Source organism: Scyliorhinus torazame, chromosome 9, assembly GCF_047496885.1.
Source record: "Scyliorhinus torazame isolate Kashiwa2021f chromosome 9, sScyTor2.1, whole genome shotgun sequence".
NCBI lineage: Eukaryota > Metazoa > Chordata > Chondrichthyes > Carcharhiniformes > Scyliorhinidae > Scyliorhinus > Scyliorhinus torazame.
This window is the reverse complement of record NC_092715.1, coordinates 135724727-135739948: the sequence shown is the minus strand read 5'-3', so window position 1 is coordinate 135739948 and position 15222 is coordinate 135724727. Positions and strand designations below refer to the sequence as shown.

The following is a 15222-nucleotide window of genomic DNA, read 5'->3' as shown; positions in this document are numbered from 1 at the left end:
CTCCTGACTCCTCAGAGTGTGTCCACCATCACAAGGTAAAAGTCAGGAGTGTAATGGAATACTCTCCGCTTTCCTGGATGAGTGCATCTTTAACAACACTCGAGAAGCTCTACACCATCCAGGACAAAGCAGCCCACCTGATTGCTATCCCTTGCACAAACATTCACTCCCTCCACTATCGATGCACAGTAGCAGCTGTGTGTACCATCTACTGGATTGACAGCAGGAACTCACCAAGGCACCTTAGGAAGCACCTTCCAAACCCATGATTGCTACCACCTAGAAAGAAGAGGACAGCAGGTACATGGGAACACCACCATCTGAAAGTTCACTTCCAAGATTCTCACCACCCTGACTTGGAAATATGTCGCCATTCCTTCACAGTCGCTGGGTCAAAAAATCCTGGAACTCCTTTCCGAACAGCACTGTGGATGTACCTACCCTCAGGGTCTGCAACGGTTCAAGATGGCAGCTCATCACCACCTCCAGGTCAATTTGGGATGAGCAATAAATGTTTTTAAGTATTGTCCTGATTGTAATTTTAGGTTTAGATAATGGAAGTAGTATGGTTTGGGGAATTTTCCCAGGACAAGTGGAGACAACTAAATGAGGAATGTCAATTTTGGCTTCAAGTACAGATAATTTGTTGATGTTGTTTCTTGTTGCCAGTGTCATGATAAGGAGATATTAAAAGTTCCAAATATCTCCCCATCATGACACCAATGTTGAATTATAGAATCCCTACAGTGCAGAAGATGGCCATTTGGCCCATCGAGTCTGCACCGACCCTCTGAAATAGCACCACGCTACACAGGCCCAATCCGCCGCCCTATCCCAGCAATGCCACCGAAGAGCAATTTAGCATAGCCAATCCACCAGTGCGCATCTTTGGACTGTGGGAGGAAACCGGAGCACCCGGAGAAAACCCACGCAGACACAGGAAGAATGTGCAAAGTTCACATAGCCACTCGAGGTCGGAATGTAATCCAGGACTCGGGCGCTATGAGGCAGCAGTGCTAACCACTGTGCCACCATGCAGCCCCTCTGGTGCTGGTTACTCTCGTAGCATTTTGTAGCACCGGGCTGACTTGTCTGAAGTTATAGATTTGTTTTCAGTATGTCCTTCACATAAAATCTTTAATAAAATTATGTAAATAGCACATCAGTGCCCTTTTATGTTGATTTGCAAGATTCCAAGCCGGTTCTTGAGAATTTTTCTAACCAACTATTGCAGACTCCAACAGGGTGTTTGTATTTTCATTCATTTAGTGCCAAAGCTTCTTAGCTTGAGCTTGACTAACAGTACTGGATATAGTTCATGTTTAAAGTTATGAATATGACATGCTTTAATTGGATTCAGATATGCCATAAACTCTCTGCTGGATGAACCAAGTGTACGTGTCCTTGTCAAGAGATCTGCTGTTGGCATTTCAGGCTTTCTTTCTTGCTAGGCAACTTCATTCATTTCTATCAACATCCGATTTAACTTCTCCATCTTCAAGGCACAAATGAAGCGTTGATTTTGCAATCCCCATTCTTTGCAAAATGATGTTTGCGTGGCACCTTCCTAATCTGGCCGATTGTTTTCAGATTCTCTGTGACTATGTCAGATTTTCTCTTACATGATTCAGGACACATGATTTTGCAATGATTGTTGCCCAGGTCAGAACAGGTTTGACCCAAATACAGAACAAATGGTGCTTTAATTAGTCACAAGGCTGCCATTTCATTAGCTGGTTCTAAATCGTTTCCGGAGAATTTAAATATCAATGTTCTGAAATGATAAATTTTTGGGGTCCATGGTGGATCCACAATACACTGCGTTCCGTGCTATTGTGGATTGCATTATAACAGAATCAGTATGTATTTTCACAATGCTTTGCAAATTTGCCGTTGATGGAGTCAGGATGGTTGTTATTTGCAAGTTATTCTGAATAATTACAGGTACTGAACTGGGAGTCAGTTTTCACATTTCTTAAATGTCTCCCTGTAAAAGTAGTGATGGCAACAGTAATACATGACATGAGGGCATTGGAAACAAGAAAACCTTCTAATAAAGAAATAGATTTGTCTGCTCTTAGTCTTGAAAATATCTTGGGATTTTTACTGAGCATCATTTTATTGTAAAAAATAATGAAGTATTGAAATATTGTCAGAGTAAAGAACTGTAGTGATTCAAGTGTCAATATTGAGTGAGTGAATGGAATCTGGGTAAAGGGTAAGAAATAATGCACATGCAGGTGAATGATGTGAGCTGGAAAAGGAACAAGCTACCAATATTCTTGTCATCTTATATGGTTTTCTAATTTTGCTGTCAAGTAATTCTTTTTAGTTGAATCTCTATTCTGGTGATTGAAATATTCACACTGTTATGGCCAGGAATAAGAGAGAGTACTGAACCCCAACTCCCTTCCCTTACTGTTTGTAATCAGTGTTTTTGTGAAAAGATGTATGTTTCTTAACGCCTGTGTGTGTGGTCAATTTAAATAACAGCAGCAAGCTATTGGTTTAAACACAGGATTATTTATTCACACATTCACCACGAAGATCCAGTGCAACATCATTCACTCAGCGCGTGCACATGCCCACCCACACATCTGAGCAGAAATACAGATAAAGTCATAAAATGAAAAGTTTGTAATTCACGTGTTTGGTGCACCATAGGAAAAAGCATGCATTGCAGACCCCAGTGAAGAAGACACCTTCACTCCTGAAGGATAGCCTAGGTAGATTCAGTAGCTGGACTTGTATAACAAGATTTTTGTAGGACTCCCTCGTCGAGATGGATTTTCAACAGTTTGCAAAATTAGCTACTTGTAGTTTTCAGAATGTCAATTTTCTGTCGTGCTGGGTTTGAAAAGGAATTGGCTGCGAGACCTTAAGATATTGTAGTTTAGGGCGGCACGTGGTGCAGTGGTTAGCACTGGGACTGCGGCGCTGAGGACTTGGGTTCGAATCCCGGCCCTGGGACATTGTCCTCGTGGAGTTTGCACATTCTCCCCATGTCTGCGTGGGTTTGACCCCACAACCCAAAGATGTGCAGGTTAGGTGGATTGGCCTTGCGAAATTGCCCCTTAATTGGACAAAAACTAATTTGGTAATCTAAATTTATAAAAGAAAAAGATATTGTAGTCTGCAGTTTTGAGGCATGAATGATGCTGCCTTAGCTGCTGGTTTCTCTTGTTGTGTGGTTTCAAACTGACTGGTTTCTCCCTGGTTCCTGGGGTAATTAGATTCATTATCTGAAAATAGTTACAGGCAGATGACCACGTGATAAATACTTTTATTGTCCACCCAAAATAATTTAAAGTTAGAAGACCTTGCTCTACAATGGAGAATAGATGGTGGCCATTCACACTGACTGGTTTCTCTTTGGTCACATTAGGTTTCGAGCTTAGAGACAGTAAGTCTTGGAACCCATAGATTTTGAGTTTTGGGTAAGTCCACAAGCAATAGGTGTGAATTCCACAATGGTTAAAGTCTTGGTATGTCCATTCAAGGGAGGCACTCCACCTATGGTCATTCAATTGAGAGATTGCCGAAGGCTTGAGATACTTGAGTCTTCGCAGAAATTGCCAAAGTCACCTGCCCCTTGACTGATAAATTAGCAGCCTTTTAGTACTCATTTTTAAAACAAAAAAGTAGTTCCTGAAATTTCAAGCTGAATGCAGTCCATGTTTAATGTTATAAATATGACATACCTTAACTGAGCATGACACCACTAAATCACAGGTTAGGCGTATTAAGTCAGTTCAGTCCAAAGATGTGCATGTCAGATGGATTGACCGTGCTAAAAATTCCCCTTTGTGAAGTTGTGTTGGTTAGATGGGGTTGTGGGAATAGGTTGGGTGCTCTTTCAGAGGGTCGGTGCACACTCGACGAGTCAAATAGCCTCCTTCCGCACTGTAGGGATTCTGTGATTTTATTCAACTGTGCTTTCACGATTTTTGATATATTTGGTTATGAATGAGAGAAAAATTATGTTGAACATTCCTCTGCCAAAAATAGAAAACCAAATATTTGAATCGCATTATCTAATTGTTCTGTGTATTTTACCTCCTCCCTGCTCACCATCCGAGGGCCTCAACACTTTTCAAGTGAGGCAGTGCATGCACCTCTTTCAATTTGGTGTATTGCATTTGCTGCTCACAATGTGGTCTACGCTGCATTAAGAACATAAGAACGAGGAGCAGGAGTAGGCCATCTGGCCCCTCGAGCCTGCTCCGCCATTCAATGTGATCAAATCTGACCTTTTGTGGACTCAGCTCCACTTTCCAGCCCGCACTCCATAACCCTTCATACCTTTATTCTTCAAAAAACTATCTTTATCTTAAAAACATGTGAGCCTACATGTGAGGTTTACAAATGTGAGGTAATGCATTTTGGAAGGTCTAATGCAGGTAGGGAATATACGGTGAATGGTAGAACCCTCGAGTATTGAAAGTCAAAGAGATCTAGGAGTACAGGTCACTGAAAGGGGCAACACAGGTGGAGAAGGTAGTCAAGAAGGCATATGGCATGCTTGCCTTCATTGGCCGGGGCATTGAGTATAAGAATTGGCAAGTCATGTTGCAGCTGTATAGAACCTTAGTTAGGCCACACTTGGAGTATAGTGTTCAATTCTGGTCGCCACACTACCAGAAGGATGTGGAGGCTTTAGAGAGGGTGCAGAAGAGATTTACCAGAATGTTGCCTGGTATGGAGGGCATTCGCTATGAGGAGCAGTTGAATAAACTCGGTTTGTTCTCACTGGAACGAAGGAGGTTGAGGGGAGACCTGATAGAGGTATACAAAATTATATGGGGCATAGACAGAGTGGATAGTCAGAGGCTTTTCCCCAGGATAGAGGGGTCAATTACTAGGGGGCATAGGTTTAAGGTGAGAGGGGCAAGGTTTAGAGTAGATGTACGAGGCAAGTTTTTTACGCAGAGGGTAGTGGGTGCCTGGAACTCGCTACCGGAGGAGGTGGTGGAAGCAGGGACGATAGTGACATTTAAGGGGCATCTTGACAAATACATGAATAGGATGGGAATAGAGGGATTCGGACCCAGGAAGTGTAGAAGATTGTAGTTTAGTCGGGCAGCACGGTCGGCACGGGCTTGGAGGGCCGAAGGGCCTGTTCCTGTGCTGTACATTTCTTTGTTCTTTGTTCTTTGTACTGCTTCACTGGGCAAGGAATTACATAGATTCACAACCCTTTGGGTGAAGAAGTTCCTCCTAAACTCAGCCTCAAAATAAGGGGAAGTAGATTTTGGACTATGCCCCCTAGTTCTGCTTTCACCCGCCAGTGGAAACAACCTGCCCACATCTATCCTATCTGTTCCCCTCATAATTTTATATGTTTCTATTAGATCCCCCTCATCCTTCTAAATTCCAACGAGTACAATCCCAGTCTACTCAACCTCTCCTCGTAATCCAATCCCTTCAGCTCTGGGATTAACCTAGTGAATCTCCTCTGCACACGCTCCAGTGCCAATACGTCCTTTCTCAAGTAAGGAGACCAAAACTGAACACAATACTCCGGGTGTGGCCTCACTAACACCTTATACAATTGCAGCATAACCTCCCTAGTCTTAAACTCCATCCCTCTAGCAATGAAGGACAAAATTCCATTTGCTTTATTAATCACCTGTAAACCAACTTTTTGCGACTCATGCATTAGCACACCCAGGCCTCTCTGCACAGCAACATGTTTTAATATTTCATCATTTAAATAATCCCTTTTGCTGTTATTGGAGAGACTTAAGTGCAGACTGGGGGACCCTTTTACAGAACACCTTTGGTCCATCTGCAAGCAGGATCCAGACCTTCCAGTCACTCGACATTACAATTCACCGTCCTGCTTTCATGTCCACATGTCTGTCCTTGGCCTTAATTAAGTTAACATAAACCTTTTGGTCTGTCGGGACCAAATGTTACCAAACAGATATTACTTGTATTGGAACCATTGAAATTATGGGATAACTTTGGTACCCACTCATTTATGCTTAAAGTGCTATTAGACTTCTACTTCAGATAGTAATAAATAGAATCTGTTTCAGGAAAATTGTTGGCCAGATTTTGCTAAGTGACGTTAGGTTTTCTGTGGGCTTTTGTAGTGAAAATTTCTATCATCTGACTAACCAAAATTGCAGCATTCTATAAAGGGTCTAAGGGACCTGTGTGAACAAGGCAAGCAATTTTTGTATCTATTTAACCAATCATCTTGAAGAATTATTAATGATTATCAGAGTGAATCAGCAAATGCTAGTTAGAATAATAAATTGAACGTTAAATTCAATGCAGGAACTTCAGTTTATTCCCTTTTTTAAAATACATTTTTATTGAAGTTTTAACATTTTATCTCAAAAATTTACAAAACAAAATACATGTATCAACAAAAGAAAACATTCCAGTAGCAATACCCTCCTTGACGGAAATGCAACTCAATAGACCACAATCTACGGTAGAACCCATTATCGACCCCCTCACAGTGAACTTGATCTTCTCGAGGTACAGAAACTCCATCAAGTCACCTAGTCATGCTGAGGCACCAGGTGGTGTCACCTGCCTTCAACTCAGCAAAATACACTGCCGAGCAATCAATGAGGTGAATGCCAGGACATCTGCCCCCACACCCATCCTCAACTCTGGCTAGTCCAACATACCAAATATAGCTACCAACTGAGAGGGCTCCAGTCAACACTTAAGGATTGCCGATATGGTCTGAAGAAAGACCCCCAAAAACCCTCCAATTCAGGACAGGGCCAGAACAGGTACGTGTGGTTTGCGGAGCCTCTCAAAACACCGCTCGCACCTATCTTCAACCCCCGCAAGAAATCGACTCATCCTGGCCTTGGTGAGGTACGCCCTAAACACCACCTTGAGCTGGATCAAGCTCAACCTTGCACAGGATCATGCAGCATTCACCCTGCGGAGGGACTCCACATCTCCTCAAAAATTGTATCTCAGCTCTTCCTCCCACCTGGCCTTCATCTCTTCTACTGAGACCTGCTGTTCCCCCAAGATCTGTCCATGTATCCTGGGCATGCTGCCCTCTTCCGACCCTGCACAGGAGAGTACCTCTCCAATAAAGTGAACAAGGACGCTACCTGGAATGTTGGAAAATCCGGTACCTGAATGGATCTGAATCCACAGGTCCTGCTTTCTCCTTCAACTCCAAGCTGACAAGCAGCCCTTCCAGAAACCAGTCCCTCACCCTCTCAAACCCCTTATCCTTCCACTCTCAAGCCCTTCTGTGAAAATCCCCTGGTTGCCACACTCGGGCGTCTGTTCAGGTACACAGGGAGAATTCAGATTGTCCAATTCACCGAACAAGCACGTCTTTCAGGACTTGTGGGAGGAAACTGGAGCACCCAGAGGAAACCCACGTAGACACTGGGAGAGCGTGCCGAGTCCGCACAGACAGTGACCCAAGCGGGAATCGAACCTGGGACCCTGGCGCTGTGAAGCAACAGTGCTAACCACTGTGCTACTGTGCTGCCACATGAGTATGTATGAGTAACAGAAGTTGTGGAGTAATTAATGAATTATATTTTTGAAAAATATATTATTTTTGTTTTAGCGTGAACAAGAAAATGCAATGGCACGACTTAAGAAACAACAACAAGAACTGGAACATATGAGGCTGCGATACCTGGCAGCTGAGGAGAAAGAAGTTGTTAAAACAGAACGACAAGAATTAGAGGAGATTAAGAATGAACTGAACAGGTACCAGAAAATGGCGAAATACTGTGCAGTGTTTAATTTGAATTTTGAGTTGTATTTTGAACTAAATATAAACATCTAAAACATTCAATATAGGTTCGTGATATGAAAGGGAACCATGCCCATGAGCATTTGTACGGAGGACAAATTTGGGCTGAATTGTTTAGAGAATGTTGTAGTGTATCCATGTATCTATTTCATACTGAGTGTCTTGCATATGTGCGTACTTTCTTTTTGTTACATTTTTGCCCAGCGCTTTGTTGATGCCTTCAAGTAAAACAGTCACAAATCGAAATAAGAGGGAATGAAATCTAAGCAACTGTGAAACTGTCAATTGGAGACCAGGAAGAAAATGTTAATTCTAATTGATGAGTGAGGAGAACCCACCCTTTCTTAGTTGCATAAAAAAAGCTGGAATGTATGAAATAAGGGCATCAACATGCTCCCATTAAACATACATATTTCTCAAAATATGATTCAACTTGCACATTTAATGGCCTTTAATATCATACTAATTTGCATGAAAGCCTTAATCGCTTCAAAAAGCACATTTTGAATTTGACACTTGTTTCAAGCAAGCTTAACTGAAAGTAAAGCTTACGCAGTGCATATCTTTTCCCTATGAAATTTAGCTGTCCAAATGATGCATTATTTCTCTTAAATCCCTGACCATATTAATATTGTGTTTTAGATTGTTTGAGAAATTATTGCCTTCTATATTGGTTACATATCTACTATAGTTTTATTTGTCTGAATTTTCAATACGCTGTAAACGACAGGGAACATTCCAGCTCAGGGCTGGATATTGATGTAATTTTAACTTAGTTTAACTCCCAGTTATCTTGTATTGCTAATAATAAAATGTTTTTATTTTCAAACTAAATTTGAGGGGTATAATTTAGTTAATGGTGACCTAAATGTTCATGTATAAATTGTACATATAAGCAGCCAGCTTGGTGACCCAGCTAAGATGTTGCCTATTATCATGCATAGTGTTGAGCAAGATGTGCAAAAATATTTCATAATGTGGATTTCAAGCCACTACTGTATCATCTGAACTAAGATTTGCTTTGCACAGCAATCTGTTTCTGTCTTAGTTCCATGTTTTGAATTCACAATGAATGCTAAACTGGGATGTTCCATTTTCTTGGAATGTTGATATTAATATTATGATGGCACCAGAGGCATTAAACTTTGGTGGCATTCGTCAACTTGTGTGCTTGAACGTATCATTTGAGATATTCCTATATTTTTCCATAATCTGTCTTTTGTCAGAGTATTTCAATTAAGATATGCATTTTAAGTTCGTAAACAATCATGAGCCTTTGTCCCTTCCCGCCACACCCTCTTTCCCTCTTCTTAGTTTCTTTGCATTCTTGGCTAATGTGCCAGGCTTGATTTTGTACTGCTGTGAAGGTACAATCTGCGAGCCCTGTTAATATGGCAGACGATGGCTCGTCTGGCTCGTCCCCACCTCTTTATTTGGTAATACAACTAATATTTCTTACAGCGCTGCAGCAATGATCAAGAACTGAAAGAAAGACAGTAATAAATCCATATAGCATTACTGCATGACATTGCATGATGGTATTTTAACGTATGCTACATCATTGCACCATTATTCTATTTTATGTTCCTGACTATTTCATATTGTAAGGAAGCGCTTACATTTTTGTTTGCCTCACAGAAAATACAAGTCGGAGCTGAATTTAGTTTATTATTGTCATGGATTTTTTAAGTTCTCTGTTTATCTTTTTCAGGTTAAAACTACAAGAAGATAAAAAAGAATCTTCAGATCAGCGACCTTTGGTCAGTGGGAGGGAGGCTGGAGATCGTACTCGACATCCAGATGAGGCCTTGGACAATTATCTTGCTCGGCTCATAGAGGAGAGGGACACTTTACTAAGGACAGGAGTATATACTCATGAGGATCGGATTATCAGTGAGCTTGATAGACAAATACGTGAAACTATGGCGAAGAGAGGTGGCCAGAGATGAGAATGATAGCTCCGCAAAATAACTTCTAACGGGACAACCACAATACCTAATCATCTAACATGTTTTACTAATCATTCCTCAATGATACAGAATTAGTGTACATGTTGTGAATATTTCATTGAAACTTTTGATACCGACTGAATTCACACTTTGACTTTTATACAACTTTTAAGGTGTTTTTGAAAAATCTTGTCTTGGAGTGAATTGGAAATTTTATTTTATTTATACAGTAACTTCTACAGATGTGTGATGTTTTTAAATGGGCTGATAAATAACTATTTGGAGAGTAAAATTCTTTCAAATTCATTAAAGACAGTTATATTTTATGCATTTTTTTCTTCAAAGATACCACTAGGCCGATAACATAAATGTAGGCAAATCGGCCATCTATAAGAACAGATAAGATAAAAGTGCCTCACGTTAAAAACAATAGCTGACTAGAGAAAGCAATCATTTCTGAAATAGAATTTCATAGAATCTGGCGATGACAGACAGTAGGTTTCTTCCTTGTATGCAGCAATAAATTCACAACCAGAGATTCAAGTACATGCAAGTATTGCAACTCTGAGAAGCAGACATTTTGATTCTATATTCAATTCAATTGTGAGCACAGAATACTGAAATTATTTGAAGGCATCAAAAATTCAAACTCAAAGAAATAACCTTTTTTTATAATCGTATTATTGAAACTGTACTTGGGACTCTCGCTGCCTTATCAATTATATCAAACAATTCTTTATGCCATGTAATGTACTCAACTATTTTGGTTTTAGTTTATTTTCCATCTTTGTGACTTGAAACATAGAATCCTTTAAAATAAAATGTACTTCCATCGGGAAAGGAAAAACTTGACTATTTAAATACACTCATGTCATATGTGAAAATATTCTGCATGTCGCAGTTAAGCTAACTAGAAAACAGTTAAATTGTTACTTTTGGAATGAGTATTGACCACGCAGAAGATGCCAAATCAATGTCAGTGCATTGTGAGAGAGGTTTTAAAAGATCCAGCGGTCACAGGTATTTGCTTCATGCTCATTATTATTCAGTATTTCACAGGAGAATGCACCATAAGTCATATTATTTTAAATATTTTATAATAATTTCACCATTAAGGTCATTTAGCTGTTTAATTTGGCCAATGGAATTATAATTTTATAATGTTTTACCAAACTGATTTTCACAATCTTAATTTAACTATTTAAAAATGAACAGAATAGTGGAAAAACTCCATTTGAAAAGGAATTGTATCAATATTTATACCACATCTAGATGTGGCTGTTTAAAATTTCTTGACTGGAGTTTCAGTGTCTAGTTGAGGAAGTTCTTTTATATTAAATTCCTGCCAGCATTTTCAGTATTGGAAAATATAAATTGCATATATTGACAAACATTTACAGCAACACCAACTACTCCATCACTGTAAATCTTTCCCCTGATCGCCTGCAGCAGTTAGATTTTAATGCTATTTTTTTAAAATAGCTGAAATGTGAACAAAGTACTGGCATACAGGTGAAATGTTATACAATGTCTAAAATATTGTGTGCGCAAAAATATTCAGGTCATGGTTTCAATAACCCTCAATCTTGAGTCTACGTATTATAAATGATGGTCAAATAATAATTTGTTCCCTGCAACTTTTGTCCCCCATTCCTTTCTGTTTATTATAGGAGTTTAGGAGAATGAGAAGTGATTCTGAGAGGTCCATTCCTCAGGTTGGTAAACCTAGAATACAGGGGCACAGTCTTAGGATAGGGGAACAATCATTTAGGATTGAGATGAGAAATTCCTTCACTCACGGGGTTGTGAATCTTTGGAATTCTCTACCCTCAAGGGTTGTGGATGCTGTATCATTGAATATATTTAAGGCTGAGATAAGCAGGTTTTGGAGTCTCATAGAATCCAGGGATATGGGAAATGGGCAGAAAAGTGGAGTTGAAGCCGAAGATCAGCCATGATCATATTGAATGACGGAGTGGCTCATGGGCCATATGGTCTTCTCCTTTTCCTATTTCTTAAGTTCTTGTATTAATCCAAAGAAAGTTACATATTATCAACTTGTTGAAGAAGGGGTGTTAATGGCTAGAGTTCTGGAAAGGTTCCAGTGAATTGGAAAACTGTAAATGCAACAACCATGTTCAAAAACAAAAGGGGGGGGGGAGACTGAAAGCAGGAAACTATAGGTGAGTGAGCCACAGCTTGAAGTATTAGCAGGACATTGAGCAAATCATAAGAAAATCAAACAGAGACAACATGGTTTTATGAAAGGGGAATTATGTTGGACAGATTTATTAGAGTATTTTAGGATATAACAAACAGAATGGGTAAAGGAGAATCTTAGATGTGTATTTGAATTTTTACAAATTGTATTGATAAGACAAGAGTTCATGGTGTTGCAGGTAATATGCTAGCATGGATGGAGGATTGGCTAACTAACAGAAAACAAAATGCTGGGCTAAAGGGGTGAGTTTTAGGCTGGAAAACTGTAACTAGTGGAGTGCCACAGGGATTAGTGCTGGGACTTCATTATTTACAATGTATACAAATGACTTGAATGAAGAGGTCGAGCATATTATCGTCAGATTTGCTCATGATACAAGGATATCTAGGAAAGTGATTTGTGAAGAGGATAAAAAGAGTCTGCAGAAGGATGTAGAAAGGTCAAGTGAGTAGGCAAACGTTTGGCAAATGGAGTGTAATGTAGCAAATGAGAGGTGGGTAGAACAGAAAAACAAAATATTTAAATAGAGAGAGATTACAGAGGCTGTGGAACAGCGGGATATGTGTATATGTTTCCAGTAATTAGGAAAGCAAATAGAATCTTGGCCTTTGTTGCAAGGGAGACATATAAAGGTAGAGAAGTCTTGTCACAATTGTACAGGGTGTAGGTGAGACCACAACTAGAGCGCTGCCAATAGTTTTAATGTCCTTATTTAAGGAAGGACATATTTAATAATAATAATCTTTATTAGTGTCACAAGTAGGCTTACATTAACACTGCAATGAAGTTACTGTGAAAATTCCCTAGTCCCCACACTCCGATGCCTGTTCGGGTACACTGAGGAAGAATTCAGAATGTCCAATTCACCTAACATGCACGTTTTTTGGGACTTGTGGGAGGAAACCGGAGCATATGGAGGAAACCCACACAGACACGGGGCGAACATATAGACTCTGCACAGACAGTGACCCAAGCGAGAAAGCGAACCCGGGACCCTGGCACTTGAAGCAAAAGTGCTAACCACTGTGCTACCATGCCGTCCATTTCATTGGAGGCAGTCCAGAGAAGGTTTATTTCAATGATGAAAGGGCTGCCTTATGAGGAAGGGTTGGGACAGTGCATGATATGAGGATTGAGACAAGAATTTATTGAAACATATGAATCCGACAAGGTGGATGTGGCGAGGATGTTCCCCTCATGGGGTATCATAAAATAGAGCGAAGTGTTTCAGAATAAGTGTTTGCTAATTTAAGATGGAGATTAGGAGGAGTTCCTTTCAAAAGTCATGAATTTTCAGAATTCTCGATCCCAGAGAGCTGTGGAGGCTGAGTTATTGAATGTATTCAAGGCTGAATTAGACAGAATCTTGACCTATGTGGGGGGGGTCAAAGTTTCTGGAAAACAGGTGGGAAAGTGGAGTTGAGGCCATAATATCACATGGCAGAGCAAGCTCCAAGTAGCTGAATGACTTACTTCTCTTGATTCTTATGTTCTTATGCTGCTTTAGAGCTGCAATAGTGGTAAATGGTGACGGTCAGGAAGTAGTGCACAGGCGGTTTAAAACTATTGCTGTATGCCCCCTCCTCTCCGGATATTATGGAAGAATTTGTCGTACACGATTGTGACTAACATTTCTTGAATTGAAAAGGAAAGTGCGCATTGATATCCGAATAGGAGTAACCAATATTGTGCACAAGAAATGAACCTATTTGAGAAATCTCCTTGGAACAAATTATGGATTTGAAATTCTATAACCAAACAATAGAGGGAGCTGTTTGTTTAAAAAAAAAAAAAAAATAGATTGACTTCAGTATTTCTATTTTGGTTTTATGTGCACCACTGTCCTTGAAACTTGATGCTATTTAATATACTGTATCATAACTTAAATTACAAATCTTCAATGTGTTTTTGTTGAATCTATTTTTGTTTTATAAATGAGTGTTTTAATAAAATGTTATTTTGCAAGGCATCTTATCTGTGAAACTATCAAATATAATCTGGGTTATGTTATTTCCTGATATTCTTACAATGATTGATTCACAATCTTTTAATCCTTAACTACCAATTCAAGGCATAGCAGATACCAGTTGACAATATCCACACTGGAGTGAATCTGTTGGCAAGTCAAGGATATAATAATAATCTTTGTTGTCACAAGTAGGCTTACATCAACACTGCAATGAAGTTACTGTGAAAAGCTCCTAGTCGCCACATTCTGGCACCTGCTCGGGTACGCAGAGGGAGAATTCAGAATGTCCAAATTACCTTGTAGCACGTCTTCGGGACTTGTGGGAGGAAGCCGGAGAACCCGGAGGAATCTCTCGCAGACACGGGGAGAACGTGCAGATTCCGCACAGACAGTGACCCAAGCCGGGAATCGAAAGTGGGACCCTGACGATGTGAAGCCATATTGCTAACCACTATGCTACCGTGCTGCCCAATGAATAAAGTCATCCAACTGTGTGTTATAGTGTATTTGAAGACCACATCCTGGAATAATTTTCTGACTGCAATGTGATCCCTGATTGATCCCTACCATCAAAAGGTTGAGTTATGAAGAAAGCCTGCAGCAGCTGGAGTTATATACCCTTCAAATTGGGGTGCTGAAACAAAACTTGAATTGATACCCAGGCAGTCCTCAACTTTCGAGTTCCGATGAACGGCACTTACAACATTTATAAATAGACACCCATTTCGACTCTACAATGTCGATTTTGACTTTATGATGCCACGCCATCATGTCCATACATGTACACTGACGTTTTGCGACGCCTTATCTGTATGACGGGGCAGGCTGAACCGCCCAATAGATTGGAAAGAAATGTTTTATGTTTTTGGCACAACCATGGTGGTTTTAATGCATTTTTGTGCTTATGTTGTTTTTAATATGTGCCCAGACTCCCAGAAGTTCAAGGTTAAACAGGCAACTGACAGTGATCGATAGCTTCATTATATCCCCCCACACTAACCAAGAAACTTGTGCAAGGCATGTGGGCATCAACATTCACCTCAGCGACTTGCTCGGACAAGGATTGAGAGCATTTAACTCCACCAGGCACCCCATTAGTTATTTCCGGCCTTGAATCAGATACCAATCCCCCACTTATGCCATTGTTCCTGTGGAAAAATCGATTCCAACTTATGGAGCGGGGTTCTCTGTTTCTTAGACTAAGTGTTGCGTCAGCGCAGAATTTGTGGACTTTCACGTCAGAAAGACTGGACTGATTCCGCGACTACTATGGGGCTAGCACCAGTGCCATGTGGAACACATTCCATTCCAATGAAAAACGGTGCGG

At 40.3% G+C, this 15222-nt stretch overlaps 1 protein-coding gene across 3 annotated transcripts in view; it reads left to right on the top strand.

The window, feature by feature from the left end:
- cep120 (centrosomal protein 120) overlaps positions 1-13922 on the top strand; it is a 133021-nt gene extending 119099 nt beyond the window's left edge. For all 3 annotated transcript variants that reach the window (XM_072516544.1, XM_072516545.1, XM_072516546.1), the window contains 2 exons: positions 7565-7710; positions 9468-13922. In XM_072516544.1, the coding sequence (XP_072372645.1) occupies positions 7565-7710; positions 9468-9705 (384 nt within the window). In that variant the 3' untranslated portion in view covers positions 9706-13922. The remainder of the gene's footprint in view (positions 1-7564; positions 7711-9467) is intronic.
- Positions 13923-15222: the final 1300 nt, after the last annotated feature.